This window comes from Narcine bancroftii, chromosome 9 (assembly GCF_036971445.1).
Source record: "Narcine bancroftii isolate sNarBan1 chromosome 9, sNarBan1.hap1, whole genome shotgun sequence".
NCBI lineage: Eukaryota > Metazoa > Chordata > Chondrichthyes > Torpediniformes > Narcinidae > Narcine > Narcine bancroftii.
Window position 1 is genome coordinate 93,266,803 of NC_091477.1, and position 27,973 is coordinate 93,294,775.

Below are 27,973 nucleotides of genomic sequence, written 5' to 3' on the forward strand. Positions count from 1 at the left end.
CGAATGAGAAGCCTGATCGACGGTGGGCGTGGAGTGATGAGATTTGGATGAGCTTCCGACTTGACTCCCAAACACCGCGGATGGGAAAGGTTGGGGGCATCGTCACCCACTGCTTCTTTTAAATGTCGCTCCGGATTTTCATGTTGGTTTAAATAATTCTTCGTCTCCTTTCCGAAAGCGCCGGGTTCCGACGCCCCTGCATTAACGTGACGACAGCGAACCTCCCCCTGTCAGGTTCTTGCACCGTTTATTAAGCGCTGAGAGCGGGCGTGTTGATTTTTATTGAGCATCGTCAATGGAAATCCCAGAGCGGTTCTGGAGTAGGCGTCCGCAGCAGTTGCAGGTGGTGCACGCCTGAAGCAGATAGCGGTGCAACGGTAGAGTTAGCCATTGTACGGGGTGGGGTGGGGTGGGATGGGAGGGTGTGCGGTGTGGGGGGGGGGGGTGCACAGAGGCTACTCGGGCTCGTTCATGCTCAGCCTTTTTCATTAGCAAGTCGCACTGCTCCGAGGGTAACGTTTTGTTGACTGCTCATCCCGCAATGTTGTTATTCTGTTAGTCGTTAACAGAAAAAAATGTGAATCCGCTCCGCTGGAATAGTTTCAAAGCTCAGGCGTGTCCACCTGTATTGAGTCAGGCTACTTTGATTTTTCTAATGGGAAATTCGTCTGGTTATAAATTATCCTGGTACCTTTCTACCTCATTTTTGACACTTCTAATGACGTAATCTTACCAGTAAGATAATAAAATGCTTTCCCCAATGTGGTGCACTGTGAGCCAGAATCAGACACACACAAGGTAAAGACAGGCTTTAATCCACGAAGGCTTCCACAGAGCCGGGCTGGCCGCGGCTGCAGTAACTCTCAGTGAGGCCAGATCCCGGAGGATGATTGACACCCGACTGGGTGGGGCTTGATCCCTTCAGGCCGACTGATTGACAGCCGGCCAGGTGTTGTCCTGTCCCCTCACACTCCTGCAGGTGCAGAGGCTGCCCCCTGCAGTAGGGTGGCGGTACACTCCTGCAGGTACAGAGGTTGCCCCCTGCAGTAGGGTGGCGGTACACTCCTGCAGGTACAGAGGTTGCCCCCTGCAGTAGGCCGGCGGTACACTCCTGCAGGTACAGAGGTTGCCCCCTGCAGTAGGCCGGCGGTACACTCCTGCAGGTACAGAGGTTGCCCCCTGCAGTAGCCCAGCAGTAGACTCCTGCAGGTACAGAGGTTGCCCCCTGCAGTAGGCCGGCGGTACACTCCTGCAGGTACAGAGGATGCCCCCTGCAGTAGGCCGGCGGTACACTCCTGCAGGTACAGAGGTTGCCCCCTGCAGTAGGCCAGCGGTACACTCCTGCAGGTACAGAGGTTGCCCCCTGCAGTAGGCCGGCGGAACATTCCTGCAGGTACAGAGGTTGCCCCCTGCAGTAGGCCGGCGGAACACTCCTGCAGGTACAGAGGTTGCCCCCAGTACGGTGGTGTACCACCACACTCAACCTACAAGGCAATGTTTTGTGGCAAAAATGAGATATCTTGGCAATTTTTTTTTCATCGCAGTTAAATTTTACGGTGGTTAACCTAACTACTGTGCTAAATTTGTAACTAAACACATTATTTACTTTAGTAGTTTAAAAAGTAATTCCTACATCTGTGTACCTTACAATTACCCCGTAATGAGCAATGAAACAACTGCTGAATTGAAACTTTTTTTGGTTTAATTTTTATCATATTTTCTCATCTGAAGATGACCTCAGAAGGAAAGAGAAATGTATAAATATGATTGATACTCGTATTCCAGGAGTAAATTTAGTTGCGACAAAGTGACCTTCAACAATAACAATCTAACCTAAGAACAAAACTAATACCCCAAATGGCTCTCAAAATAGTGCTTATTTTAAGTTTTCTTTCTTTTTAAAATATTTTTATGGAGTTTAACATATAAATTGCATACAAAATTTTAGGAAATCCACATAATATCGCATATAATACAAGTATGTAAAAAAAGATGGAACTACATTAGAGTTTTAAATAACATTTTAAAGTCTGAAATTAAACACTCTGGGAGATATCTTTTCCTAAACATTTAGCCATGATTGTGTTTTATTATTTCTCTTTTAAGAATTCTGAATTTCTTGATTTGTCCTTTTGCAAGATGAATAATTTTGTATTTGCTTCCTTTTATTGTTTCCTTTTATTTTATTCACCAACTTTGAATAAACAGAACTCCTTTGGCAATAATGTTGTATGCCTGACATCATAAAAGTAAGGCTGACATTCTGTAGTATTCAATATACCAGAATAAAATAATTATTAATGTGCCATGAAAAAGGGAAAAACAGTACTGATATTGACCAAAGAACATCTTTTGCAAAGCAGCAATGTGTTCCAAGGTACCAAAGAAAAATGTATTCAGTTGCAAGTTTGCATTGAGATAAAGGAGGACATTGTAATGGCAACCAAAACATGATCACAAATACAGGTTGTCAAGTGACCTTTCACATGTGAGATAGACCTGTGGAAGGTTTTAGATTGGAGCTTCAGACAATTGGACTGAGATGAAGTTCTGGCTACCATTGTTGAGGAACAGTGAGATAGCAATGCAGAAGACCAGACAGTAGGTGGATGTCATTATTTAATGTTGTATTCTGCACTCGTGTGTTTGTGAGGCAAGAGAAGTGAGGAAGTAGCTGAGAGTCAGACCTGAAGTTGTCTAAGATGATGTTTAGTAATGGTAATGAATAGAATTTATTCATAAAGATAATTTCAAAACAGTGCTTCATTATGGAAGAAAAATTGTGACTGCATTAAAATTTCAAGTTGTGCCATGAACTTCCATGGTAGCAGGAGATGGAAGATCTCATCCAAATACTTATTGTTGTAACCCTTGCAGTCTCTCTGTTCTTTAAATATTTTCTTTAAATAACATTTTTATTCAATGCTTTGGGATATTTCAGAGACATGGCTGGTATGTAAATACTAAGCATTTATTATACTTGTGGGGAATTTGGAAAATAATTCCTACTTCTCTTCCTTCACTAAACTGGTTCATAGTTTAAGTGAAATATGTTGTTTTAACTGTGAACCATGTCCTTCATGAGATTTTTTTATTGATCACCTTTGATATCAAGTCAAATACCATTTCCATTGTACACTTTGGTTATCATTCCAATTCCAGTATTTCTTGCCAGTCAGCAAGATTGCTTTGATGTTCTGTTTTACTTTTTTGTATAATGTTCTCTGCATTGTGTAATCTATTTACTCTTTCATTTCCTGTAGCCTTGGAAATTAAAATAAAAATGGCACCATTGCTTGGATTTCTAATTCTCCTGATTGTGCAAGTTGCAGTAGTAAATTGCAGCATCAAAGATGATATCACTGCTGACATTTCTGTGAAGATTTACCATCATTTGAGGTCGATGGAGAAAAATGAAAATATTTTTTACTCCCCCTTCAGTATCACCATTGCTTTAGGAATGATTGAGCTTGGAGCTTCTGGTAGAACGCTTGAGCAAATTCAGCATGTTATGGGCTCCAATTACATGCCAAGAGGTAATTGCTTTTGTTCAGTCAGATTGTAATATGTACTTAGAAAATTAAGGTGAATTGTACTTGCATGTTTTAATTTAAGTAAATTACAAGTTAAAATTTCAAAGCTCAAATGATACATCTTGACTTGGACAGGGCAAGCCACCATTTCTACACTTGCAGTTGAGAGAAAATGACATTATAGAGAACTGTGAAGAGTATAGTGTTAGATTGTAGCAGGGTTGGTGGAATGGACAGGCACATGCTGGATGAAATTTAATGCAGAAAAATATGAACTGATGCCTTCTGGTAGGAAGACTGAGGAGAGGCAATATAAAATGCTTTTTCAAAAGAAATTCAGGAGTTGTTGCACTTGGAGGAATGTGTGCTTGGGTTGTTAAAAATAATATTGCATGTAAAGTTGCTAACAATGCATATATTCTGAACTTTATCAAAAGAAGCAAGAGGAATAAAGGCAGAAAAGTTCTTCTGGACTGGGTTGGCTTCAACTGGAGCACTGTGTTGAAAACTTGATATCACATTTATAGCAAAGCTGTGAGTGCATGAGCAAACATCCAGAAAAGATTAGCAGGAATAGTTTGTTTGAGGTTTTACAGTTACAAGAATGGATTAATGAGGCTGGAACTGTTTTCTTTCAAGAAGGCTGAGGGATGGTAAAATGATTCGCGGGGAGGCGGGGGGTGGGGGGGAGCTGGACAGAGGGGAGAGAAGTGGCTCTTTTCTATAAAAGCTACAAGTGTAAATTAAAAGCAGCAAAAATAATTTTTTAATGGAGGTTTTTACTAAAAAATGCACTGCTGTAGATTGAATAGTAAGTCGTGTAATAATTCCAACGTGGACGTGTATCTGCATGTGGTTAAAGCATCTAGAGGGAATTGAGAAAGTGAACTCCATTTTAATTTCATCAGTGAGCAGAAATGAAATTTGGTACCAGGGGGAAAAAAATCTATGTGGAGTCGACAGCTTCCTTCACCATAGTGAGGTATTTAATGTTGGTAAAGACCTTCCTATCTGCTGATGCCTGATCCAGCACTTTGTTCTGCTTCATGTCCCTCTGCTCCTTCTCATCAAACCGCATACCAGTGGGACCGTTTACTATTGTATCAATGTCTAGCTAGGTGCAACAGGTTTGTGAATAAAACCAAGAATTCAGCAAAACGTTCTTCAGCATTTGTCACATTCCTTGAAATTGATTGGGGAAAAAAAAGCATCCGATTCTTGGCAGCAAACCAAATCAGTCAGCAATTTTCCTATAATGAGTTCATGATCATTTTATCGAGCGCCTGTGTGCTATTCTTTATGGTGCTGAATCTGTGGTCACTTGTGCAAGTTTGAGTGGATGTGGATGGAGTGCAAAGCTCCAGTAGCGGTTTGAAATAAGTATGCATGCTGATTGATGAGATGTTCGATCATTTTGCTTTTTACATATATGAGGATATTTTTTGCATTCCTTGAAGACCTGAACATTACATGCAGGCTACAATCAGACTTATGGAACTAGTTTAGATTACTTGTTGACTCAAAAACAGCTGTTACTGAGCCAGATTTTTGTTTGTATTTTTTGAGGAGTTTTATAGAATTTGGTATATTACCAGGATTGGATGACTTGGGAAGTTAAATGTTAAAAGTTAATTCATTATTCTAAGTATGATAGCAGCCTCCATATTGTCAAAATTGCTTGTGTTCCATTGTTCAGTTCTTGGAGATTAAAAAAATGATTATATTCTTCTTTAGAGCAACATTTCTCTTGATTTCTTTGTTTCCTCTACTTAAAAAATGAAATGTGTCTGAAAATGATTTTCAAGTTCACTTCTGGGAGGATCTCTTCTCCTCATCCCAGACTCACTCCTTGTTGTAAATTCTTGCTTATATTTAGAGGCTGAAGTTTTCTTAAAGAATGAGGAAAAACTTGTAAACTGAGGGAAAAAAAATCCATCATTCATTTGCATTTTATTTTTTTATAAAAATATTTATTTCTGTTCTATGCAGGTGAGAAATTTGAATTTTTACAGGACCTCTCTCAATCCATGGAAGCAGATTGTCAGCAGTATGTAATGAAAGTTGCCAACTCGTTGTTTGTGCAGAAAGGATTTCAGTGGAACAATAATTACCTAAAAATGCTTAATAATTATTTCAGTGCCAGTGTTGAAAATGTTGACTTCAGCCACCCTTCTTCTGTGGTGGATCATATCAATGAATGGGTACAGAATCAAACCAATAGTAAGTATCAATAGATTATGAAATGCCATTTAATAATATAATTAACAGGTGGGGATCTTCCAAAGCCAGGAGTTACCAAAAAGGGAAACTAATCTTTAAATCTTGCTAATTTAGAAATGATATTTCTGTCATTAATGATCTGTGAATCATGAAAACATATTCACAATGTTGTGGAAATGAATGGATTGTGTTAATTCTCCTGACTTGTGCAGAACTTGTACAGATTCAGGCAAGTTGACAGTGATTCCTTTACCTTTAAAAAAATTATGCTTGATGAGGGTACAGTGGAAGTTGGATGGTGGAAGGGGAATAACACCACAGGCCACCTAGTCCATCATTTGCTGTTCTATCCATTGCACAAGTGCCCCTGGCCCAGTTAAGTTTCTTGCCAATGGTAAACCTTGGGATGGTGGTATACAGTAATGTCATTGAAGGGGAGATGGTTGTCATTCGATGGAGGAGATTGCCATTGTCTGATGCTTGTTTACTCCATGGTATTTGCCACCAATCAGCCTGTCTGTTCCTCTTGCAGCGCAGGTTGAATCTCACGTTATTTTTGTCACATTGCCTTTTTGGCAGTTAAATGCATCTTTTGGAACTTGGCATCTTGGGCCTTGGTGATACAAACAAGCTCCCCTTTGCAAGGAGCAGCAAACATCTCAAACTACATCTGCATCCCTGCTTTCCTCAGTGATTCTGACAGGCACTGTTTAACATGTTACGTGTTGCCCATGTTTGACCTGACACACACCAGGAGATTTCTTTTTTTTTTAAATTTTTTATTTTTTTACACCATAAACCACATTAACCATGATACATACTTTTTACTTTTCAAATATATACAGTGTCATTTTCTCCCCCCCCCTCCCTCCTCCCATCCCACCCTCCCTACCTCCCCCCTCCCGTCCATTTAAAGTACAAAATCTAGGATACATTAAACCAGTCAAACAATGTTGTAATTCAATAAAAATAAACAAGAAATTCCACTGAGTCAATTCTTTTCGTTTCCTTCTCCTTTCGTTAATTTAGGTAGTGAATGTCCCCGGTAGGTTTTCGCTATTGTGTTTCATGTAAGGCTCCCATATTTGTTCAAATATTTCAATATTATTTCTTAAACTATATGTTATTTTTTCTAATGGAATACATTTATTCATTTCTATATACCATTGTTGTATTTTCAAATTATCTTCCGATTTCCAGGTTGACATAATACATTTTTTTGCTACGGCTAGAGCTATCTTAACAAATCTTTTTTGTGTATCATCCAAATCAATTCCAAATTCTTTGTTTTTTATGTTACTTAGGAGGAAGATCTCTGGATTCTTTGGTATATTGTTTTCTGTAATTTTATTTAATATTTGGTTTAGATCTTCCCAAAATTTTTCTACTTTCTCACATGTCCAGATTGCATGAATTGTTGTTCCCACCAGGAGATTTCAAGGAATTCCGAGTCATTAGGCTGTTTCATGTCAGGCCTCCGCCTGGAGGCTGGCTACAAGAGTGGATCAAAAACTTAAAACCCTTTCAGACAGCAACCTTTTAAGTGTCCCATTCATTTCCAGAGATGCCTCATAGCAGATGGAGGTGGGGTGACTAGTGCCATAGTCATAAATGGGTGGCAGAGCAATGGCCATTTTCCCTACCCATAATCCACCATGCAGTGGTACTGGTCTGTAGTTCCCAGAAGGCCCCGAAGGCTGAAGCAGCCCATTATGGTTGTCTCAGCCCACACCAGCTCCCCCTGGCTCCTGCTGCCCTGACGGCTCCTGCCCGCCACCCCTGCCTTGGAGGGAGAGGGGTGAGGAGGGAGATGGGTTGCGGGCTGATGGCATCACCAGCCTGCCCCAACCAGCGGCCTGCAGTGGCTATACTTCCGATTATCCTTCCCCGAGAAGAGTTGGAATCGACATCTCTGAGCCGGCCATGGTGCATTCAGAAAGGTATGTCTTTAGCCGTAAAGGCGAAGAACCTCCGCCTTTTCAGACTGATGTGTTCCCTGCTTATTGTTAATAACCCCACAAGGTTTCTTTATTGTCATGTAATAGAACAGAACATGTAAAATTACACAAAATTGCTTTCTACCTGCCATTAGGCAAATAAAGGGATGCCATTAGTGTTGCCCAGCAACCTTTCCAGTGAAAGAGATTCCCTTCAGAATCACTAAGTGTCTTTGAATTCACCTCCAGCACTCCATAGCTTCTGCAGCCACAGAGATTCCTGTTCAAACCATCAGCAATCAGAACTCCACATCCAAACCTCTGTCACAATCAGAAAGCCTTCAGTACCTGAGTGGTTTTGGGAGCCCATCCTGCCCTCTTGAATCCTGGCTGTGATACCTAGTTTCCATGAGCCCATCTTCAGCAATCCACAGCCCACGTGGGTACCCCAATTGCCGCAGCAGCTGAGCCCTTGCTGGTTCATTGTCATGGTCACCTTCCTGTACATTTGTCTCTGCTGCTTCTTCAGAATGGGAGGTTTCTGATGCCCTGCACTGGTCTGCTGCTCCCCAGAGTCCACAACCCCTTGAGGCCACTAACAAGCACAGGCATCACCATCTTAGGCATAGACCTCCGCTGTTGCAGGATTTTACTACAAACACTGTCAGCTCCTTTAACCAGCCATTGAAAATCTATATGCAGCTGCCAGCATTGGAACCAGAAGGATGAATCCTTTGGAGATGCTCTTTGTGTCTCCACTCTCCTGGGTCTGCCCCAGCAGCTCTGGCAGCACCACCTTTTTTGTGCTGAGTATTATATCAGTTGAATAGACAGTGATGGAAGAGAATTTGGGACATGAACTGAAAGATGTGCTTCAGGGATTGTAATTATGACAAGCTGTTGATTGACTTGAACATGGGAAATAATGAGGGATTTGATGTATACAGATAAATAGATCTGTTTATATAAGGTGGCAGGTTACATAATCATCTCTCCTTGGTATTCAATGGCATCACTGTCATTGATCTGCTGTTATCATTATTATCTTGAGGGTTGCCATCAGATGGAAACTTAACTGAGCTAACTGCATAAGTAGTATGTAATCTGTGGTGATATTCTCCATCTTGTTCAATAGCAATGAAGTAAAGATTATAAATGTGAAGAAATACTTTTCACTTGCCTGGCTGAGTCCTACAATCTACACAGTCCAGGGAATCCCATTCTTCACTTGTACACACTGCAAATAATAGTTTCATTATTTAAGGATCATTGTCGCAAGGGTTTCTAATTTACTAACCAGAAATTTTATTACCAATAAGAAAGAATCAATTTTGTAACTTGGATGGATAATTACTGTTGATGAAATTCTGTTCCTCCTGACAAAGATAAACTGATTCTGTGCAACATTATAATTCAGAATTGTGCAGCAAAAAGAATTGTGCAGCAAAAAAAAATCCAACCCTTGGACCCTGTTTGATTTCTCAAAGAGCTGTCACTTAGTAGAAAAGGCAGTAGAGTGGAATTTATTACATTTTTCTTTTGAATTTATCATTCTTTCTTCCACTACTATTCCTGGGAATGTCATTTTATAGACACCATCTGTATGGAGACCTTTTTGAATTCTTTACTGTTATTGTGTATTAAATGTATGTGCTCTGACATCTGACTAATGGAGATAGTTTCTGTACCATGTTACCATCTTTAAATACCCTAAAAGATTTTAAATAGTTCTATTAGATTTCTTTAAAAATATTTTCTCTTCTCTATGGTCTGGGTAGGCTTGTATCTGGTGCCATTTGGAAGAACAAGAACTACACAAGATTGTAGGCCTTTTCACACTGCATTGTAAAATGGAGATTCCCCATAAATTTTCCCAGGAACCCTCCCGTGAACCTGCAGTGTGAAAAGGTTGGCCCAGAAATTTTAAAAGGGTCTGTGTGAAGAGGCAAATGGCCGAGCAGGGAAGCCTCATGACATCAGCGCTTGTGTGCTGTGTCACATAGGCAATTAAAATTAAAAGATGCATTACCGCCTGACGACAGTGGGCTGCTTTAGCCCATCACGACAGCAGCACAATACGGGATGAATGGCCATCCTTGTTAACCATAATCCCTCATGCAGCTGTTTTTCCTAGAGTGGTTCCAGCTGCGTGAGGGATTATGGGAAACAAAGTCAGCCATTCGTCCCACATTGTGCCACCATCATGACGTGCTGAAGCGGCCTCGAAACGTGGGGGGAGTGAGCAGGTGTGACTGACCTATTGACAGCTGGAAGGGAGGGGGAGCGGGCGGGTGAATGACCGATGGTCAGCCGGGGGAGAGGGAATGGGCAGGCAAGCGACTGGTCAGCTGGGGTGGTGGGAGAGAGAGAGAGAGAGCAGGCAAGTGACCAACCATTGGGAGGGAGTGGGCAGGCAAAGAGGGAGCGGATGGCCTAGAGACCAATGGACGGGTGAGGATGGAGCAGGTGGACAATCGACAGATGAGAGGGAACTTACTCTCACTCCTGTGAGTGCGTAACACATCATTGGTTGGGGGTGGGACTTCCCCTAAATTGCTGAGGAGGGAAAATTCCCAGGAATTTGGACTGTGGTGTGAAAGGCCTGGGAGGTCCTGAATTCCTAGGAATTTCACCAGGACAAAATAGGGTCACCGCTTGCCTGCAGTGTGAAAACGCCTCAAAAGATCTTGGCAGAATGGATATAGAGAAGATGCTTCCAAATGTAGGATTTTTTTTTTTAAGAAGTAGAAATCCTTGTTTTAAAAAATGAGTTGCCTATTTAAGAAACAGGTGAAGTGTTTTTTTTTGTCTCTGGGGTCATGAGTTAAGAGTCAGCAAAAGCAATCTCAATATTTTAAAAACTTTGATAGACATTTGATAATAAGAGGTTGTAAGGTTTAATGTGGCTAGATGGGACAAAGGTACAATCAGGTAAGTCTTGATCTCAATAAACAGTGGGGGAAGAGGGCAATTAGTATACATTTATTTCTTTATCACTTTGCAGTTCAGCTAATATTTCTCTGCCCAGTTTAATAACATTGCAGTGTTTTTTATATTTTCTGCAGATATTGATGGTCTGGGCCTAAATAATCCGAGAAACTTCACGCATTTCATTAGGAAATTCTATTGTTTATAACATTTAAAAAAAGTTTATTAATAATTTCTTTGAGCATTAGTTGCACAAATAACAATATAATATTTTAAGTGTGGACCTTCCATTAGCAAATATGAAATTTGCCCGAGAACAATAACAGTAACTAAATTTGCAACATGAACTTGATTGTTTAGTTTCCAGTGAGTTTAGACATATCCTTGTTGGATTTATCTTTCTATACAATGTAATGCTTTGTTTTTTTTTAATCTGAACAGATAAAATCCAAAGCCTTTTATCACTGAAGGACCTCAATAACCTTGTCCGTGTAGTCCTCGTCAATACAATTTACTTTAAAGGAAACTGGAAGTCTCAATTCAGAACCGAGAATACCCGCACTTTCTCTTTTACCAAAGATGATGAAAGTGAAATACAGATATCCATGATGTACCAACAAGGAGACTTCTTCTATGGTTTGCAAATGTTTAGCTACTTCCCACAGTTAATTAAAACTGACCTCTTCATTCAGCTCCTTTGCCAATGGGAATGAAAGTTCAAGTTTGATAGAGAACAGTATTTCTTTGTTTCCTTAACTTTATAGAGTTATATAACCTTGTATTGTAGCAGTATGATGATCTGGACACAATGAGGTTTTGTGTTTCCATGTTCCAGTGCAGTTATCCATTTGAGAATGTAGTGAAATGGAGCTGGGAGGAAATGTGAATTCTAAATGCCACACTAAATTCAGAAACGTGCAGATCTTGTCCAAACCGGTCCATGCCCGCTATTTTTAAAAATAACTTTTCACGTCTAGTGCATTTAAGGCAAGATGGCAAATTTACTAATTTATGGAATGATCTTAGTTGCCATTTTTCACATTTTATGGCTCAAAATGCTTTTGCTTTAGGTAGGAATTAAATTCTGAATAATTCCTATGAGCTCCCCTGAACGTGGTGTATTGAGATCCCCTGCTGATAACTTCACAGCAGAATTATTTTAATCAAATGGATGTCTCCATCTTGGGGGGGCGGGGGGGGGGAGGAGGGGGGAAGAGAGAAAATCAACAATTACTCCTAATTCCTTTAGTTTTACTGTTTTGCTCCAATGCATTCAACAAGCTGTTTCAATTAGCACCATTTTTATTTCAAAGTTGTAAGTCACGAGTTCAAGCTCTACTCTAGAGACTGAAGCACAAATTTAGATGACTATTACAATGTAGATCTGAGGTCATGTTGCACTGCTGGACATGCCTGAGGATCTCTCTGTCCCATCAATACATTTGAAATTGAATGACCATATTTCAATGAATTGCCATATGTTCTATGTGCTGGACATGTTTGGCCTTCAAGTAAAAACAATAAAATATGTTTCTGCTATTTTAAGTGATTTCATTGTCTATGGGATAGACTGAGGTTATTCATAGATGCAATCTTTTTTTAAGGTGAGTTCAGTGATGGCTCAAATGAAGCAGGAGGTGTGTACCAGGTATTAGAAATGCCTTACCTTGGTGACCAAATAAGTATGATGATCATTCTCCCAAGACAGGAAGTACAACTGGTCACCTTGGAACCCCTTATTAAAACCCAGCTGATTAATGAATGGACACGTTCTGTACGGAAGCAGAAAGTTGAAGTGTATCTGCCAAGGTAAGACATTTTGCATTTGATTATAAAATAAAATTGGGTACTTTCACTGCAATGCATTTGACCAATAACTTGGAATAAATAGAATACAGATGTAAAATTTGGTAATCAGGGAGGTGAAATGTGCTGGCTGTGGTTCAAACACTTGCTTCCTAAAGAATCTGTAAGTAACTTCCAGGGACCTAAACATCCACCTTCAGCTCACAATTGCTGGGTGTCAGCATGGTGTCTTGCTCCATCGCTAGGTTCCAGGCAAAGCCCAATGACAAAGCCCCATTTGGCTGCAAATTCCAAGCTTCTCAGAATGGCGATTGAGGAAGGCAAGCTTTTATTGTTCTACTTTGCTCTAATGTTTTAATTGAGTTTTTTTTTTAACTTTTAAGATGCATTAATTACTAATCTTCATTTATCATAGTTTAAGTGTTTTTAAATGTCTTTGAATATTGCAGCCTAGTAAGAATTGTAAAGTAGGAAGCCTCAGGTTTTGACCAAATGCTCAACTCTGCCCTTACTTTTGTTTCCTATCCTCCGACTGAAGCCTTGAAAAGCTTATCTAGTGTCTCAGTCAGACCCTCTGTGCAGTCAGTGCGCTGAGGAAACAGCAAGCAAGCACAAACTTAGAAAGACTGTACAACAGGCTTTATTCCAGTAAAGGTCTGAACACCAGTTCATACCTTGGTAGCTCCCTGTGTGTGGCTCAGAAAGGGCCAGCTCAGGTGTGTAATCAGGTTGGCTGATTGACAGCCAGCCAAGTGGAGTCAGCCACTTAGGTGGTCTTCCTGCAGATACAGAGATCAGCCCCCTGCAGTAGGCTGGTGGTTGTATAACCACACTGTACGTAATCCAAATACTTGAAGGTGACGCAACATGTTAATATTGGTGTTTAAAAAGAATTCTGGATTCCTTAGCTGCTGAAGGAACCCAGTGGGTCAAGCAGGATCAGTGGGCATTAAAGAAAGGTTGGCATTTTGAGCAGAAGCCTTTTATTGAGACTGGAGAAATTTAGGAGAAGCCAATGTAAAGAGGACAGGAGTCCTGTGTGGGATTATTAAACATGGTAGAGATGATGCATGATGGACAGAGGCAGAGGATGGACAGATGGCAGACAAAGTGAGAGGGATGCAAGATGACCAATTGGGTCAGATGGGAGAAGATGAGTCACAGAGGATGGATTGGGCTATTAAAAGACAAAGGCTACTAGTGCTGGAATCTAATAATGTAAGGAATGGTAGTATAAAGAAAGACCAGATGGAACAGAGTGGGGGGGGGGGGGAGGGGAAGAGAGCAGAATAATCCAGCAGCAAGATGGGGGTGGAGGGGCATGAAACCAAAAGGAAAGGAGATGTGAATGGGTAGGAAGCTACGCCATGGTCAATGAGAAAGGGGACAAAGAAAGAAGGGGGGATGGGGAAGATTAGATGGGGTAAAGAAGATGATGGAGGGAATTCATCACCTGAAATTAGAAAATCCAATGTTCATACTACTAGGCTGTCAACTGTCCAGGTGGAATACATGATTTTGTTCATTTAGTTTGTGCTGTTCCTCACTCTGGCAGTGGAGAATGCCCAGGACGGACTGGTCAGTGTGGTTACGAAAAAGGGAGTTGAAATGGCATGTAACCAAGCTCAGGATGGCAATAGTGGATAGAGTGTAGATGCTCTGCAAAATAGTTCCCAAGTCTGCATTTGGCCTCACTGATCCGGAGGCCTTTACATCCAGGATATTCTGGATTCTTTCCCTTGTTAGCTGGGGCATGCAATACAAGGGAAGGGAGATGGTATTTAAAATCTACATATTGTAATACTCTGTAGATTGCAGCTTGGGTACTGTACATAATACAAGGAAAGGTGATTATACAGAAGACTGGAGGAATTTATAAAGAGGCTGTTGAAAGTGAAAAATTATAGTTGTGAACAGGGATGAGACTAAAATTGTTGTTTATAATTAGAGGCTGAAGTTTATAAAATTAAGGCTCTTTAGTAATCAATTACCTTTTCCCTTAGCAGATGAGCAAAGAAAAAAGGAAGGTACAGGCAGAAACCCTAGTCTTATTTACAAATTCCCTAGATCTGTGCTTGAAGAGCTTTGACGTCGAAACTGGGATTAGGCTGGGTAGCTCTTTATTGTATATCACAGATACCATGTGTCATCTGGCTACCTCCTGTTACATTAATTTTCTGCATTCTAAATACTATTAGTAAAACAAATCTGTATTCTTCTGAAAGAATCAAGATACTTAAAATGAAACCTGTTTCGACCTAGCAAAGCATGTACTCAAAGCTCTAAAATAATTGTTCACTTTAAAATTCAGATTTATTGTAAGATTACATGCATGACATCACATACAACCTTGAGAGGTTTTCCCTGTGGGCCAGGCAGAATTTCTACTTATTGATGGTGCATAAAAACACTTAAAAAAAGATACAAATACAAGAGAGGAATGTAAATAAAGAAAGAAATGAAAAGTGCAATACAGAAAAAAGTATTCGGTAATAAATAATATTGAAAGTAAGAATACTTAAATGAATCTTAAATGAATTATTTGGGAGTTTGATGGTGGAGGGGTAGCAACTATTCTTGATCTAGTTAATAATAAATTAAAGTTTGATCCTGTTTTTATGTTTAATGAAAATTAAAAGTAACTTTTGTTTGAGTAACCATTTGTCTTGGTGAATTTCTATTGCTGCTGGGTTTTGGTGTCTTCTGGTCCCACTCTCTACCCATCAGCCAATTTTGGTTTCAATTGACTGGATATTCACCACTAGTATGGACGCTATGGGACATCTCAGTCCCCTGCACTTCAGTTTGTTTTAGGATCCCTCATGCTACATGTCCAGCCTCGACCTTGGTGGCAGCCTAGCCCTTTAAGGTTGCTGTATTCCATCCGGCCTGACTCAACTATTGCCCAGGAGATTTGAAGATTGTTAGTGTGGTTCAGCAGAAAACTGCATTGATGTGGATGACAGTGACTCAAAGCTCAGTTGTTTCAAACTGGATTTGGAGATGTAGGATTGATAGGAAGTTAAGATGCTATTTGATTTATTTACAAATTAATCTTGCAAATTTGGAAACCAAAGTATCCAATCAGCATTTGTTACAACTGTAAATGCCACTAATCTTAACGCATCAGCTTGTTTTTAAAGCACTATTCAGACACTTTAGTCCTTGAAATGTTTGCAGTGGATTCAAAGTTTAAAAAAAAACCAGAAGACTCTACCAACTCCAAAATGATGTGTTGATTGTTTCAAAACTATATTTTCAAGATCAACACTGTGGGGTCAAATATGATTCTTTGCTATGTAATAAAAAAAAATTCTTTCCATAATAATAGTACAGGTATTTAACACTTTACTAAATCAATATGAGATATTTGCAGAGGGAAGGTCTTTATATAGTGCACTTGTATTTATCGTTTGTAGTTTTACTCGTATAAAACTATGTTGCTAGATTTAAAGTGATGCAGAACATCGATCTGAAGGAAACTCTGGCCAGCCTTGGGATCACGGAATTGTTCAGTGTTGATGCTGACCTCTCAGCCATGACAGGTAAGAAAACAATCTCTTCATTTGAAATGTCATTTTTAGTATGTGTGTAAAATTTTGGTTTAAAGTGGTTAATATTTGTAAAAGTTTCTTCTCATGTTTTGGTGGTGATTGAGAATAGGAAGTCATTGTTGATAATAATATAGCAATGAACAGCGAATAATCTCCACCAAAGTACAAGGCCTATTGCCACTAGAACTTGCAGAACTATTCAGTTTTAATGCTACCACAATGCTAATGAATTTGTGCTCTCAGCTTGCTTGTTTTGCCAAAAAAAAATCTTTATTGGGCAAGAAGAAAATGAAAATTGCAGAGACTAAGAATTTGCATTCTTAGTACTAATGAGGTCTGGTGTTAATAGTGAATTGTTGAGAGTAAAAGTACATGGGAAGGGGATTACTGTACGATGACAGGTCTAGAACATTTCATAGTTGAGAAAATGGCTTCATACCACAATACATCAATTACAGTTGTAATCACCACTAATGAAGGTCTTTAGTCCTTGAGGTGCTCCCAGGTCACAGTAAGGCTTAAGAATAACAGTAAACAGTATTCCTGCTGTAAAGGAGTCCTGAGAAACCACAAATCTCAGCAGTCAAAGCAGATGAATCATAATACTTTCAATCAGATTTTATCATGACCTCCAATATGAGGCTGACATTTGGAAGGTCAATTTATTATTATTAAAATAAATTCACACTTTGAAATTCTTTTCATTAATTTTATTATATTTTTAATGAAACTATTTGAAAATGATTTCACCATTTTGTGAATTGCTATTGTAATTGCAAAGGGTACAAACTTTAATTTTAATCATGGGTATGGGGATTTATACACAGCATTATTCAAAAAGGTGCATCTCATACTTCATAAGACTTGTTTCATTCCACTTTACTGGTACAGTTGCCAATTTCCACAGATGGGAATAAATGTTGGCATTTTCATAGTTGCTAGCCAGAGCACCAAGGGCAAAGAGTTTTTAATTTAGATTCAGCAAAATAGAGATTCCTTGTATGTCTAGAATCAGAGTAGTTTGGGTTTAATCTAAATAAACGATATTATGACCTAGTAATCCTCAATTTGCATGTTGAAATTAGTGTTACAGATCATTGTCTTGTACTTTCTATGGTAGATTACATATGCAAGTGACATTATTATAATAATAATTATTATTAAACTAATTCTGTTCAGCCATCTATCTGTTGAATGATATTCTAGACATGTACTTCACTCAGGCATACAATGAGTTACTTTTCAGTCTTCTGAAGAAATTATACACCTCGTAAGCAAGATGAGTTTAATTAATCAGTTGTCTAAATTGAAATGAAGAATTTCCTGTCATTTCTTGATGATTGAGAGTTTGCTGTAGTATTCCTACTTATTTAAATGGGAGTTTGGATGAAGTAATGCATTTAAATTAGAGTACAATTTTATAAATTATAGGCTTTTCAAATAGCTGATTGCATTTTTGGATTTGCATATGTTGAGTAATGATTTCTGTAATAAATGCTAGGAATTAATTATTATTAAATATTCAATTTGTATCACAATTTACCAGAAAAATAATTTCACCACTCTTTTATATATTTTCTGATGGTGAAAATGGCTCATAATTTGGATGTGTAGAGAACTACATTATTTTAAAATCTTCATAAAATTTGCAGACCTTCAACATTTTTTTTCCACTCTGTATCTGAAAGCATTTATTTTAAATTTTGTTTCAGTAAAATGCTGACAGCCACTTTTTTTTAAACAAATTTAACATTAATATTTAAGCCGTCCATTCCTTTGTCCTTGAATCCATTTGTTCTCTCTTAGATTTAATGAGGCCACAGGAATTGAAGTGATACCTGACAGAAGGGACAATTCTATGATTGTTGATAGGTCAGCCTGAGGATGGCATTGCAGGAGCTTCATGGGACAGAATCTTAGTTGTAGAGCCCTTCTGCGCACTATGTCCATGATAACATTTCTCCCAATTTCTGTGCCTCTGCTGCAGTTGCTCTCCAAGTTTTTAATTCCAGTACATTTTAAATATGTTCCTTTTTTCTCATCGAGTACAGCTTTCTCTCCACTATGGTCAATAGACCCATCTCCTTCTTTTGTCAAAGTTCAGCTTTCACCCTCCCTCCCCCAACAGAGTAAAAATAGGAATTCCCTTGTTTTCACCTTTCACCCCTCTAAGCCTGTGGATTCAGCACATCTGCCCCTTCCCACTCTATTTCTGCCTTCCACAGGAATTACTCCCTCTGTGGGGCGTCCACTTATCCCTCCCGACCCATCTTTACCTTGCAACTACAGGAGGTGCTACCTTTGAGTTTGCACCTTCTCCCTCACCACCATCCAGGGACCCTAGTAATCCTTCCAGGTGAGGCAAAGATTCACACCCATCTCCTCTAGCCTCATCTCTTGCAAGACCCAGGCAACATTCGTGGATGGATGAGAGGCTAACCAAAGGCTTCAGGTAGGATTTACTTGGGATCATCATTCATTAGAAACTTAACTAGATCAGGAATATAAATATCCTGGCTCCAAGAATATGTCAGAGGTTAGATATCCTGCACCAGGTAACTTTGCCTTCTGACTCTCCGAAGCCTTTCATTAACCATTTGAAACAAGTTAGTAGCATAATGAAACATTCTCCACCTACCAGGATATGTGTAGTATCAACCACGTTCAAGATACTTGACACCTCCCAGGACTAAATAACCACCACCTGAAACATACATTCCTTCCTTTCCAAAACACCATTGTTTAAAAATTGTCCCGACATGCTAGTTAATTAAAAAAAACAAATTAGTTAATTAACACAATTTAATGATCTTGAGCTTTGTCTAAATTGGTTTTAAAATTTCTTTGTTTCAAGGAAAACTTGCTTACTAACAATACAAGAGATCTGGTAACTGCTGTAGACCATATTAATCCCATTTTATCTTTAAAAAAAAGTACAACACTGACAAATCTTTGAATGTATAATTTTTAAATAATTTTATGAATTAATTTTTGAACTAAATAAAATGATAATGTCATAATGTGAATGATACGAAGGTATTGTTCCTGTGCTATTCAATGTAAAACTGAATATCACGGGTTATTTTCTCCAAGTTTAATTGATGCACTGGACAACAAATATTTTCAAAAGATTTGCTTCCTGGAAAAAAAGGGGGATTATGATAGACAATTTCAAACTGAACCCAAAGATGTCAGATTTGTTGTATCATGTACAAAGTTGGAGAAACATTAACTTTTATTGAATTTAATGTTTTAATCACATAAGGATACTGAGCCAGGCTATTGGGTTGAGTGCACATGTTGAACAACAAATGTGAGGAACCCAGGGTTTGTCTTGGTCACCATTTTACAACCAAAGTAGAGCTCATAGGCTTTCTTAATAAGTGCAGCCATGCTGCGTCTTTGAGTCTTAAGTGTATATTCACCACAAATGTAAAAGAACATATCAAAGCTGTGTGACATTGAGATATTTCTGTTGTATTGAATCTTCTTGAAGACAATAAAGGCTGTTGTTAATTATAATCGCTATGCTATTGCGCAAAGAACATGTACATCAATGTGCTTTCAATCCACATAGATGTAATGCACAACATTTGAGAATGTGAGCTGCTTTTATAAGCTGTCTACATCTATCCTAACCAAGCATCCCAGGTCTAAGACAATATTTGCATAGCATTGACAGTGAGTGCATGCCCAAGTATGCTTGGACTGACCAAAACAGTTTGCTCTGTGGGCAAAAACTTATTACTAGACTTAAAAAATGACAGGAAATCACAAAAGTAGGTTATATCTTAAAAAAATGGGATATGATAGGAAACTTTTAAGGTGAGTTTTGTGATCAACAGCCCAAAAATCCATAAAAGTACACCAAAAGTATTCAGGAAGCAAAATTTTTGTTGTCCAGTGTGATTTAATAAAGATGTAGATTTATAACCAGGTGCAGGAGTTGTTGTTATTATTAGAATATGTGACCTGAACTTCAAGGGTTGTTGTTTAGCTTGTGAAATGTTTCCTTTTCTCCCCTCAACTACAGGAAACAAAGACTTGCACATTTCCAAGGCTGTTCACACATCTTTTATTGAGGTGAGCGAAGAAGGTTCGGAAGCAGCTTCAGCCTCAGGTAAAACCATCTAACAATCACTTAATTTTATTCAAATTTTATTATTTGGAAAGAATGTACACCATGACATAAATCTACATAATTTTTAATTAATCAAAGGAAAATGGTAGCTTTCTTAAAGTTATGTCAATTAATATTCACTTGATTCAGAAAACAATGTATTTTGGTGAAACCTCAAGGAAGGTTTTACACTGGTAAAGGGATGATCTTTTTTGGGGAAAAATAGAGGATGCATATCTTAGCTTATTAATCAATCACAATTTATATGTATATAGTGCATTTAAAATTCTAAAATGTCTGCAGCAAAGGCAGAGGGTCCTATAGGTGGTGGTGTCTAAATAGTGCTAGGTTTACTGACATCATTTCTGGGCTGGAGAAGAACATGGAGGGGGAGGAGCCAGTTGCAATCCACCTGAGCACTAATAAAATAGCAAAAGTGAGGAAGGTTCAGTGGAGCAATTATAAAGACCTTGGGACAAATTTGAAAAGCAGAAGCACAAGGATGATTATCTCCAAACTATTATGTGAACCATGCACAAATTAGTAAAGGGTAAATAGGATTAAGGAAGTAAATGCTTGGCTCAAAGAGTGTGGTGGGGAAAATGGGTGCCAATACAAGGGCATCTAGCACTGACACTGGGAGCAGGGAAGAAGAGGCCTGATCTGTTCTCAGATAGACTTCATCTGAATAGTGTTGGGGGTAGCTTCCAGGTGAATCACATAAATGGGGTTGTTGACAGGACTTTCAAATAACAGGAGGGAGAATGCTCCAAGTATAGCCATGCAGAATCAGTTTGGTTGTAATCATGAGTAGCAGAGGAAAGGCACAGCTGGAAATAGTCCATAAGTTCCAAGATGTTATCTATCAATAAGCTCGAGTATAAGCAGGAAAATATCAGGGCATATTTGAAGGGAATTGCAATTCTTTGGCTTGGCTTCGCGGACGAAGATTTATGGAGGGGGTAAAAAGTCCACGTCAGCTGCAGGCTCGTTTGTGGCTGACAAGTCCGATGCGGGACAGGCAGACACGGTTGCAGCGGTTGCAGGGGAAAATTGGTTGGTTGGGGTTGGGCGTTGGGTTTTTCCTCCTTTGCCTTTTGTCAGTGAGGTGGGCTCTGCGGTCTTCTTCAAAGGAGGTTGCTGCCCGCCAAACTGTGAGGCGCCAAGATGCACGGTTTGAGGCGTTATCAGCCCACTGGCGGTGGTCAATGTGGCAGGCACCAAGAGATTTCTTTAGGCAGTCCTTGTACCTTTTCTTTGGTGCACCTCTGTCACGGTGGCCAGTGGAGAGCTCGCCATATAACACAATCTTGGGAAGGCGATGGTCCTCCATTCTGGAGACGTGACCCATCCAGCGCAGCTGGATCTTCAGCAGCGTGGACTCGATGCTGTCGACCTCTGCCATCTCGAGCACCTCGACGCTAGGGATGAAAGCGCTTTTTTTTTGTTGCAATTATGGGATAGTTTAATGACAATCAGTTTAGTGCAATGTACATGGCACCAAAATTCTTGCTTGTTGCAGCTGAATAGGTACTTTGTAAAAAGAAACAATTAGAAAAACAAACCAAAACCAACTGCAATAGTATTCTTGTTGATTTAAGAGACAATTTTTAAAGAACTGACAGATAATAAATATTCAGATATCCTTGTGCAAAAATCTGTTACAATAGCACAGACAACCTTGTGGTGCCGGAGCAGTCCTTAATTAGTATGACAAGGGGAAGTTCAAGAACCTCACGGCTTTTGAAAAGGAACTGCTCTTAAACCTTGAAATGCTGGTCATCTGGCTCTGTGAAAGTAGCATTGAGGTAGGTGATAGAGGTCCTTTATGATGTTGATTGCCTTAAGGTAAATGCATTTAATGGTTGGGAGGTCAGAGCTAGTGCAGGACCAATCAATATATCAAACGGCTGAACAAAGCTGACAGAGATATTGCAGAAGAATGATCTGTGGACCATGTCGGTAATAGTTTCTTAAAACATTATGGAATCTACACTGGGACAGTTCTTTAGATATGGTCAAATGTATTAAGGACTAATAAGAGATTAATGACAAGTCCTCTCAGAGATGGAATTCCAGGCACAGTTTGATGTGAACACCACTAAACCAAAATCAGTGGTTTTAATGAAGGTAATTATGATGGTATGAAAGTGAAGTTATCCCAGGTGGACTGAGTAAATAAGATCCATGTCAGGGTGATATTTAAAGAGCTGGCCCAGGAAATATATGACTAAATTTAGAAAGACATACAATCCATGGTTTTCAGAAAAAGTCCATTTTAAATTGAAATGTAGGAATGTGCAAAATGCCAAGTGTTTGTAGTAAGCCAGAGGAATGCAAAATGTTTATGATCAAATAAAGAGAAACAAAAAAGTTCATTTATTTTTTTAAAGGGAGAAATTTTATTTTAAGAGGGAATTCAAAACAGTTTCTATGGATTTATAAATAGGAAGATGATGTCTGATGTGAGGCTGGATCCAATGGCCTGCATCCAGGGGTTGAAAGGGAACTGGCTGCAGAGACAGATAAAATTTTTCAAAATGTGTTAAATTCCAAAAGTGTAACATAAGATAGGGCAAAGAGCGAATGTGACCCTCTCGATCAAAAAGGAAGATAGAAGATCAATAACTATGTTGATTTAGAGAACCAAAGATAGAACCTTGGTTGAAGAGAAAGTGGTGCATCAAAATTTACACTTGGTGACAAGAAGAGGTTGCTGGTGGTTATTTGGAAGTAACTACTTGAGGTACTTGTGAGTTGAGATATGTAAATGAGATTAAGTGCAAGGTCGTGATGGAGAGGGTCTTAAATCAGTGAATTGAATTACTTGTACAGCTGACTGAATATACCAAATTTACTTGTACCAGTTGTAGCAGCAGCCAAGGGGCAGGACTTCATGATAGAATAGTCCTCGAGATTCTGGCTAACCATGCGTCCCGGATGTACTGCATTGCCACAGATGTTTGAGGTTGTTGGTGGTTGCCTCCTCCCAGCGAATGCAACATGATGTATTTTGGTTCCAGTTCATGCCTCAGATCTGAGGAACAAATAATTGGCTGTTTTCCAGCAGTTCCCACCACTTCTAGCAATGTCTGGCCAGTCATTCTGGACAGTATCTTCAGTTGAATCATTAACGTAGCTAGACCATTCCACAGAGTAAACAAAAAAGGGGCTGTCACCTCTAGGATCCTGAAGGAAGCAATGAAAGAGGCCCGATTGTCTGCACTACAGCAGTTCACAAGCAACACTATACAGCTTAGTCAGGTTCCAGAGAGCCACCTTGTTCACATCCCAAGCTCTGGTGGACAGATCCACTGACTTCATTTCGGTACTCTCCTGTGACCACTGCCTCCTACTGACTGAATGTCACGTACAAGAAGATCAAAAGGCAGGGAACCTGAATACAAAATCACTGACCAAGGAAACCGTAGAAAGATTTGCTTCAACACCAAACAAAAGGTGGAATTTGCACCTGTTGATAGGGCAAGCTTATGAAAGAGGAAGGGAGCAACCTTGTTCTCTGAGATCATCTTCTGATCTAGACTGCTCCGTGGAGAAGAATGAGACCTAATCACACTTTCAGAGGGCTCTCAGGTGGAACTTTATGTTCAGAAGACCTCTTAATTACATCTTCTCAGTCTGTCAGATTAAGAATCTGCAACACTTTCCATATCAGTCTGTGTGATTTGAAGATGACAGAAATCACAGCCTACCTGAAAACACTATCCTCTTACCTCCGAGATGTTAGACAACAGCAAGCAGAAAAGCCTGGCCCAACTATTGATCCTGGATGACGCACAAGATTTCAAATGACAGAAACTAAAGCAAAAAAAAATCTGGACAGTCTCATTGGGTCAGGCTGCATCAGTGGAGTTGTTTTGCTACACTAATGCAAGGTCTGGAGACAAAACATTAATCATCCCTTCGCCGCTACAGATGTTGTTCCTCTGGCAGTCAGATTTTGCCACTAATCTTTGATCAGATGACCAGGTCTATCAATTCCTTTAAGATAAATAAAACTGAAGTGATGGCTTACTGACTTTGTTGTACTTGGTTATATGAGACCAGTTGGCCTGAGACCTGTGAGAAGTGAGGAGGGGTTATGTCACTGTCAAATAAAAGCAGAAGAAAGAAGAATTTAAGTGTCCTATCACACTACTAACCAAAGCCAAATGAATTGTCTGTTGTAAGGCAGGTGGTCTACAGTGATCAGACCTGAGCCATACCCAACAGGAAGATCTCTGACCATCTCAATAGTGAGGAGCAAGTGTGGGTAGGAAAGAACCTGGTTATTGAGTGTGAGAAGTACTCATCATTGGTATAGCCATTGTCTGCTTCTGCACTGTGGCAGTTACTGAGCTACCTTCCACTCCATCTGCCAATCCAAAATGAATTGTGCTGATTGGTAGCAAAAAAAACTGATGGAAGAAGTCAGCAGGTTAAGCAAGGACTTCAACTGAAGCCTTGACTATCTCTCTCCCTCTACGGATGCTGCCTGACCCAGAGTCCGTCAAGCAGTTTGTTTTGCTCCAGATTCCAGCATTTACGGTTTCTTCTGGGTCTGGAGGGATATGATGCATACGTTTCCAGAGAGGGGCCCTAATCTTGATTAGTTTTGTATGTGACAGCATCAAGCAATGCATTTAGCAGTGTGTTGCGGAAGGGCCTATCTCACTGGCCTGGTGACTAGGTGGAGACCTGCTGGCGACTTGAATCTCCGCTGGTTGCGGAGACGTCTTTGCGATGTCTCCTGGAGACTAGCCGGGTCTCTGGGGAGCCGCCGGAAAACCAAACAGGTTTGATTTTTCTGGAGACTTTTTCCAGTCTCCAGCAGGTCTCTGCGACTGGGGAGACCAAGGAGACTGAGGAGAGGTCGTGGAGACGTCTCCCCATTTGCGGACATTAGTCACCGCGACTAATCAGTCGCGGCAGCGTCTTCACCAATGAGATACTACCTTGAGTGCTGAGATTTTACTTCTCCCTTGATTTTGATAGCCCTGGCCATGTTGCCATGGGATTTTTTAAAAAGTGGGTCTGTGCTGCGCTACTTGTTCCTCATGGAAAGGTTTCTGCAGAAAACTCATCTTTGGCCTAAGTTAGTCAAGTATTGATGTTAATGGAATATCCTCGAGACCCTTTGGAAGGAGTCAAGCAGATGGATGCCAGCACATTGCTAATTATTTGTTAGAACCTCATCATCAAAATATCCAAACAAGCATAAATATTTGGCTGGCTGGTGGTGAAAGGGTAATGTTAGGTCCTTCATGCATATTTGAAGACTTAATCCCATCATTGATTGCTCTTAAGATGGCTGCAATGCAGAAATGAGGCCATCCATCTGAAAAGTGATGTTTTATCCCGAACACCTGCTTAATACAAGACTGAGCTGCATGGACTGTTCTGATGGATGAATTACCATGGAAAATATTGAATGCTACTGTAAGATTATCAGTTTGGTGAAAGAGCACTTGGTCTGACTGAAGCAAGTTGGATTTTCAGTATAAGGAGATACCCTCAACCAAATGCTTTAGCCTAGTACACTTTGAAGTGTTGGTGGGCCTGTTGAAGACTTGGTGCACTGACACTGAAGGCTCCAATATCAAGCCCTTCCACAATAGACACCAATAGTTGGGTCATCTGTGCACAATTATTGCAAACATAAGTACAGCGCCCTCCATGGTGTCAGTCGGCACCAGAACGCATGTTGGAGGGGGCTCGCTCAGCGTGGGAGGGGGTTGTTGGAGAGGGTCATTAGATGCTACTGACACTTGACACATGCAACTGACGCAGCCAGAGGCAGGTGGAAAGTCGCTAGAATGTGTCAACCTAGACGTTACTGACATTGGATGCAGTGGGGGTAGATCTGACAGCTGGGACCATGTGGGGGGCACAGCACCTTATTTGTGTGGTGCATAATGTCTGGGACAAAGACACATTTTTTCCCCCTTTATTTGCCCCATGCTCCATTTTAAAATTTGTAATCAAACAATTCACGTGATCAAAGTGCATATTCCAGATTTTATTCAAGGTTATTTGTATACATTTTAAATTAAATTTTGAAATGTACACATTCTGTTACAGAAACAGGCCATTTCGGCCCATGCTGCCCAATTACAACCAACTGACCAAGAGCCCCAAGTATGTTTTTGAACGGTGGGAGGAAACTTGCGCAGATATGGGGAGAATGTACAAACTCCTTACTACAGAGCGGGATTTGAACCCCAGTCCTGGTCACTGGCAGTATAATAGTGATGTGCTAACTTCTGTTCTAACCATGCCATGCTATGGTTTGTCCATGTAGAATTGCAGTACTTGTTTTATATACAGTCCCCCATTTAAGGGCATCGCAACGTTTGGTACATTGGCTTCACAGGTGTTTGTGAGTACTCAGGTATGTTTAATTCCTTCATTTGTGCAGGTATAAGAGAGAGAGGCTTGCTTTTGATCACCTTTGTGGAGTCTGTGGTTGCCATTTTTCAATATGAGGACCAGAGTTGTGCCAATGAAAGTCAGAAGTCATTATGAAGCTAAAAAAGAGAATAAAACAGCAAGAGATATCACCCAAACTTTGGCATTACCAAAATCAACTGTTTGGAACATCATGAAGAGCATACTGGTGAGGTCAATAATCACAAAAAAACTGTAGGCCAAGGAAAACCTCCACTATTGATGAGAGAGGAATTCTCACCAATATGAAGAAAAATCTCCAAATGCCAGTCTGATAGATTTTTTTTTTGTCCATCATGGACAAATTAGGCAAAAAAAAAAAGTGTATTTGGACAATTCCCCATCATTACCTGCTGAACCTTTGTGAGCTACCAGATCCTTGTGCATGAAGACTTTTTCTATACCCGAGTCATACCTCTGGAATAATACTGTTCCTTTCCCATTTGGTGCCCTTGGATCACCTCTTGAACTCTGTGTAAAGCCTATTCTAAATGCTTATCCCTCTTTGGGTGAAGGATAAATTTCTCAAATTACCTTTTATTTTGGTTGAACATAGTATCATTGTTTAATTTAAAGAGCATTTTGAAGTAACCAATACTTTGCAACTTGCTGTCAGGAGGACTCAGAATTACCGTTCACGTGTTCCTTTTTCAAGATGACAAAACTATAATATAGTGATACAAAACCACATTATTGACGTGAACTACTATTTTCTTGCAGAAATGATTGCAGTTAGCAGAATGCTGACCCTTAATCCCCAGGTCATTGTTGATCATCCATTTTTCTTTTTAATCCGAAATCGAAGTACAGGTAAGAACAGAAAAACTCCTGCTAACATCAAAATATTGCTCATATTTTCTTATTGCTTATTTAGCCATGAAAGTACAAAATAATTATAAACTGTACACTCTGCAAACACGAAAATAAATGATCCTTTACATCTTTCTCTTGGGTTAAAATAATATTGAATTAATTAAGAGATTTCTAATTTAAAATATATTAAAATGCATTATTTAAACTTGATCTAAGAGTTTTTCCTCTTTTTCTCTTCCTCCCCCCCCCCCCCCCCCCCTTCCAGGAACCATCCTTTTTATGGGCAGAGTCATGCATCCTGAAGATATCAATCCCAGGGGTCATGATTTTGAAGCATTATAGATGTGGTCGTTCTATTGTGAGAAACATCTTGTTTAAAAACTTTTCACTTTCATACTGCCACTTTTTGTCATCACTGGCTAAGTATGTTATAGAGTAAATGCACAGAAAAAGTAGGAAGTAAATATGATCTGTATCATTGTTACTTTAATTCCCTTTAAATTACACGTCTGTATTTATAACTAACATCTTTAATATTAATATTGTGAAATGATCTTTAATGCATAGTTTAAAAAATTAAAGCAAAAATTGCATGTCATTCCTTTGCATTTTTTG

General features: G+C 39.6%; 2 protein-coding genes across 5 annotated transcripts in view; one reads left to right on the forward strand and one right to left on the reverse strand.

The window, feature by feature from the left end:
• Nucleotides 1-27,956, forward strand: serpini1 (serpin peptidase inhibitor, clade I (neuroserpin), member 1). Of its 4 annotated transcripts, none has more exons than XM_069896861.1 (9): nucleotides 1-89; nucleotides 3,264-3,536; nucleotides 5,523-5,753; nucleotides 11,060-11,254; nucleotides 12,223-12,427; nucleotides 15,872-15,969; nucleotides 20,012-20,098; nucleotides 27,266-27,355; nucleotides 27,624-27,956. In XM_069896861.1, exons 2-9 carry the CDS (start codon nucleotides 3,284-3,286, stop codon nucleotides 27,698-27,700), a joined length of 1,236 nt encoding a protein of 411 aa, XP_069752962.1. In that variant the 5' UTR covers nucleotides 1-89; nucleotides 3,264-3,283; the 3' UTR covers nucleotides 27,701-27,956. The 4 variants fall into 4 exon arrangements, with proteins under 4 accessions (XP_069752962.1, XP_069752961.1, XP_069752959.1 ...); XM_069896860.1 differs by having other exon boundaries at nucleotides 40-142; XM_069896858.1 differs by having other exon boundaries at nucleotides 49-234.
• Nucleotides 26,092-27,973, reverse strand: part of LOC138743584 (transient receptor potential cation channel subfamily V member 5-like) — a 93,665-nt gene continuing 91,783 nt past the window's right edge. The window contains exon 21 of the mRNA XM_069899100.1: nucleotides 26,092-26,625. The gene's annotated coding sequence lies outside the window, so the exon portion shown is untranslated. The remainder of the gene's footprint in view (nucleotides 26,626-27,973) is intronic.

Excerpts from the sequence above, each read along its gene's own strand:
- serpini1 (XM_069896861.1), top strand. The coding sequence starts at position 3,284 with ATGGCACCATTGCTTGGATTTCTAATTCTCCTGATTGTGCAAGTTGCA. Across the intron at positions 11,255-12,222 it reads ACAAGGAGACTTCTTCTATG|GTGAGTTCAGTGATGGCTCA; the intron begins GTTTGCAAATGT and ends TCTTTTTTTAAG. Across the intron at positions 12,428-15,871 it reads GTTGAAGTGTATCTGCCAAG|ATTTAAAGTGATGCAGAACA; the intron begins GTAAGACATTTT and ends CTATGTTGCTAG.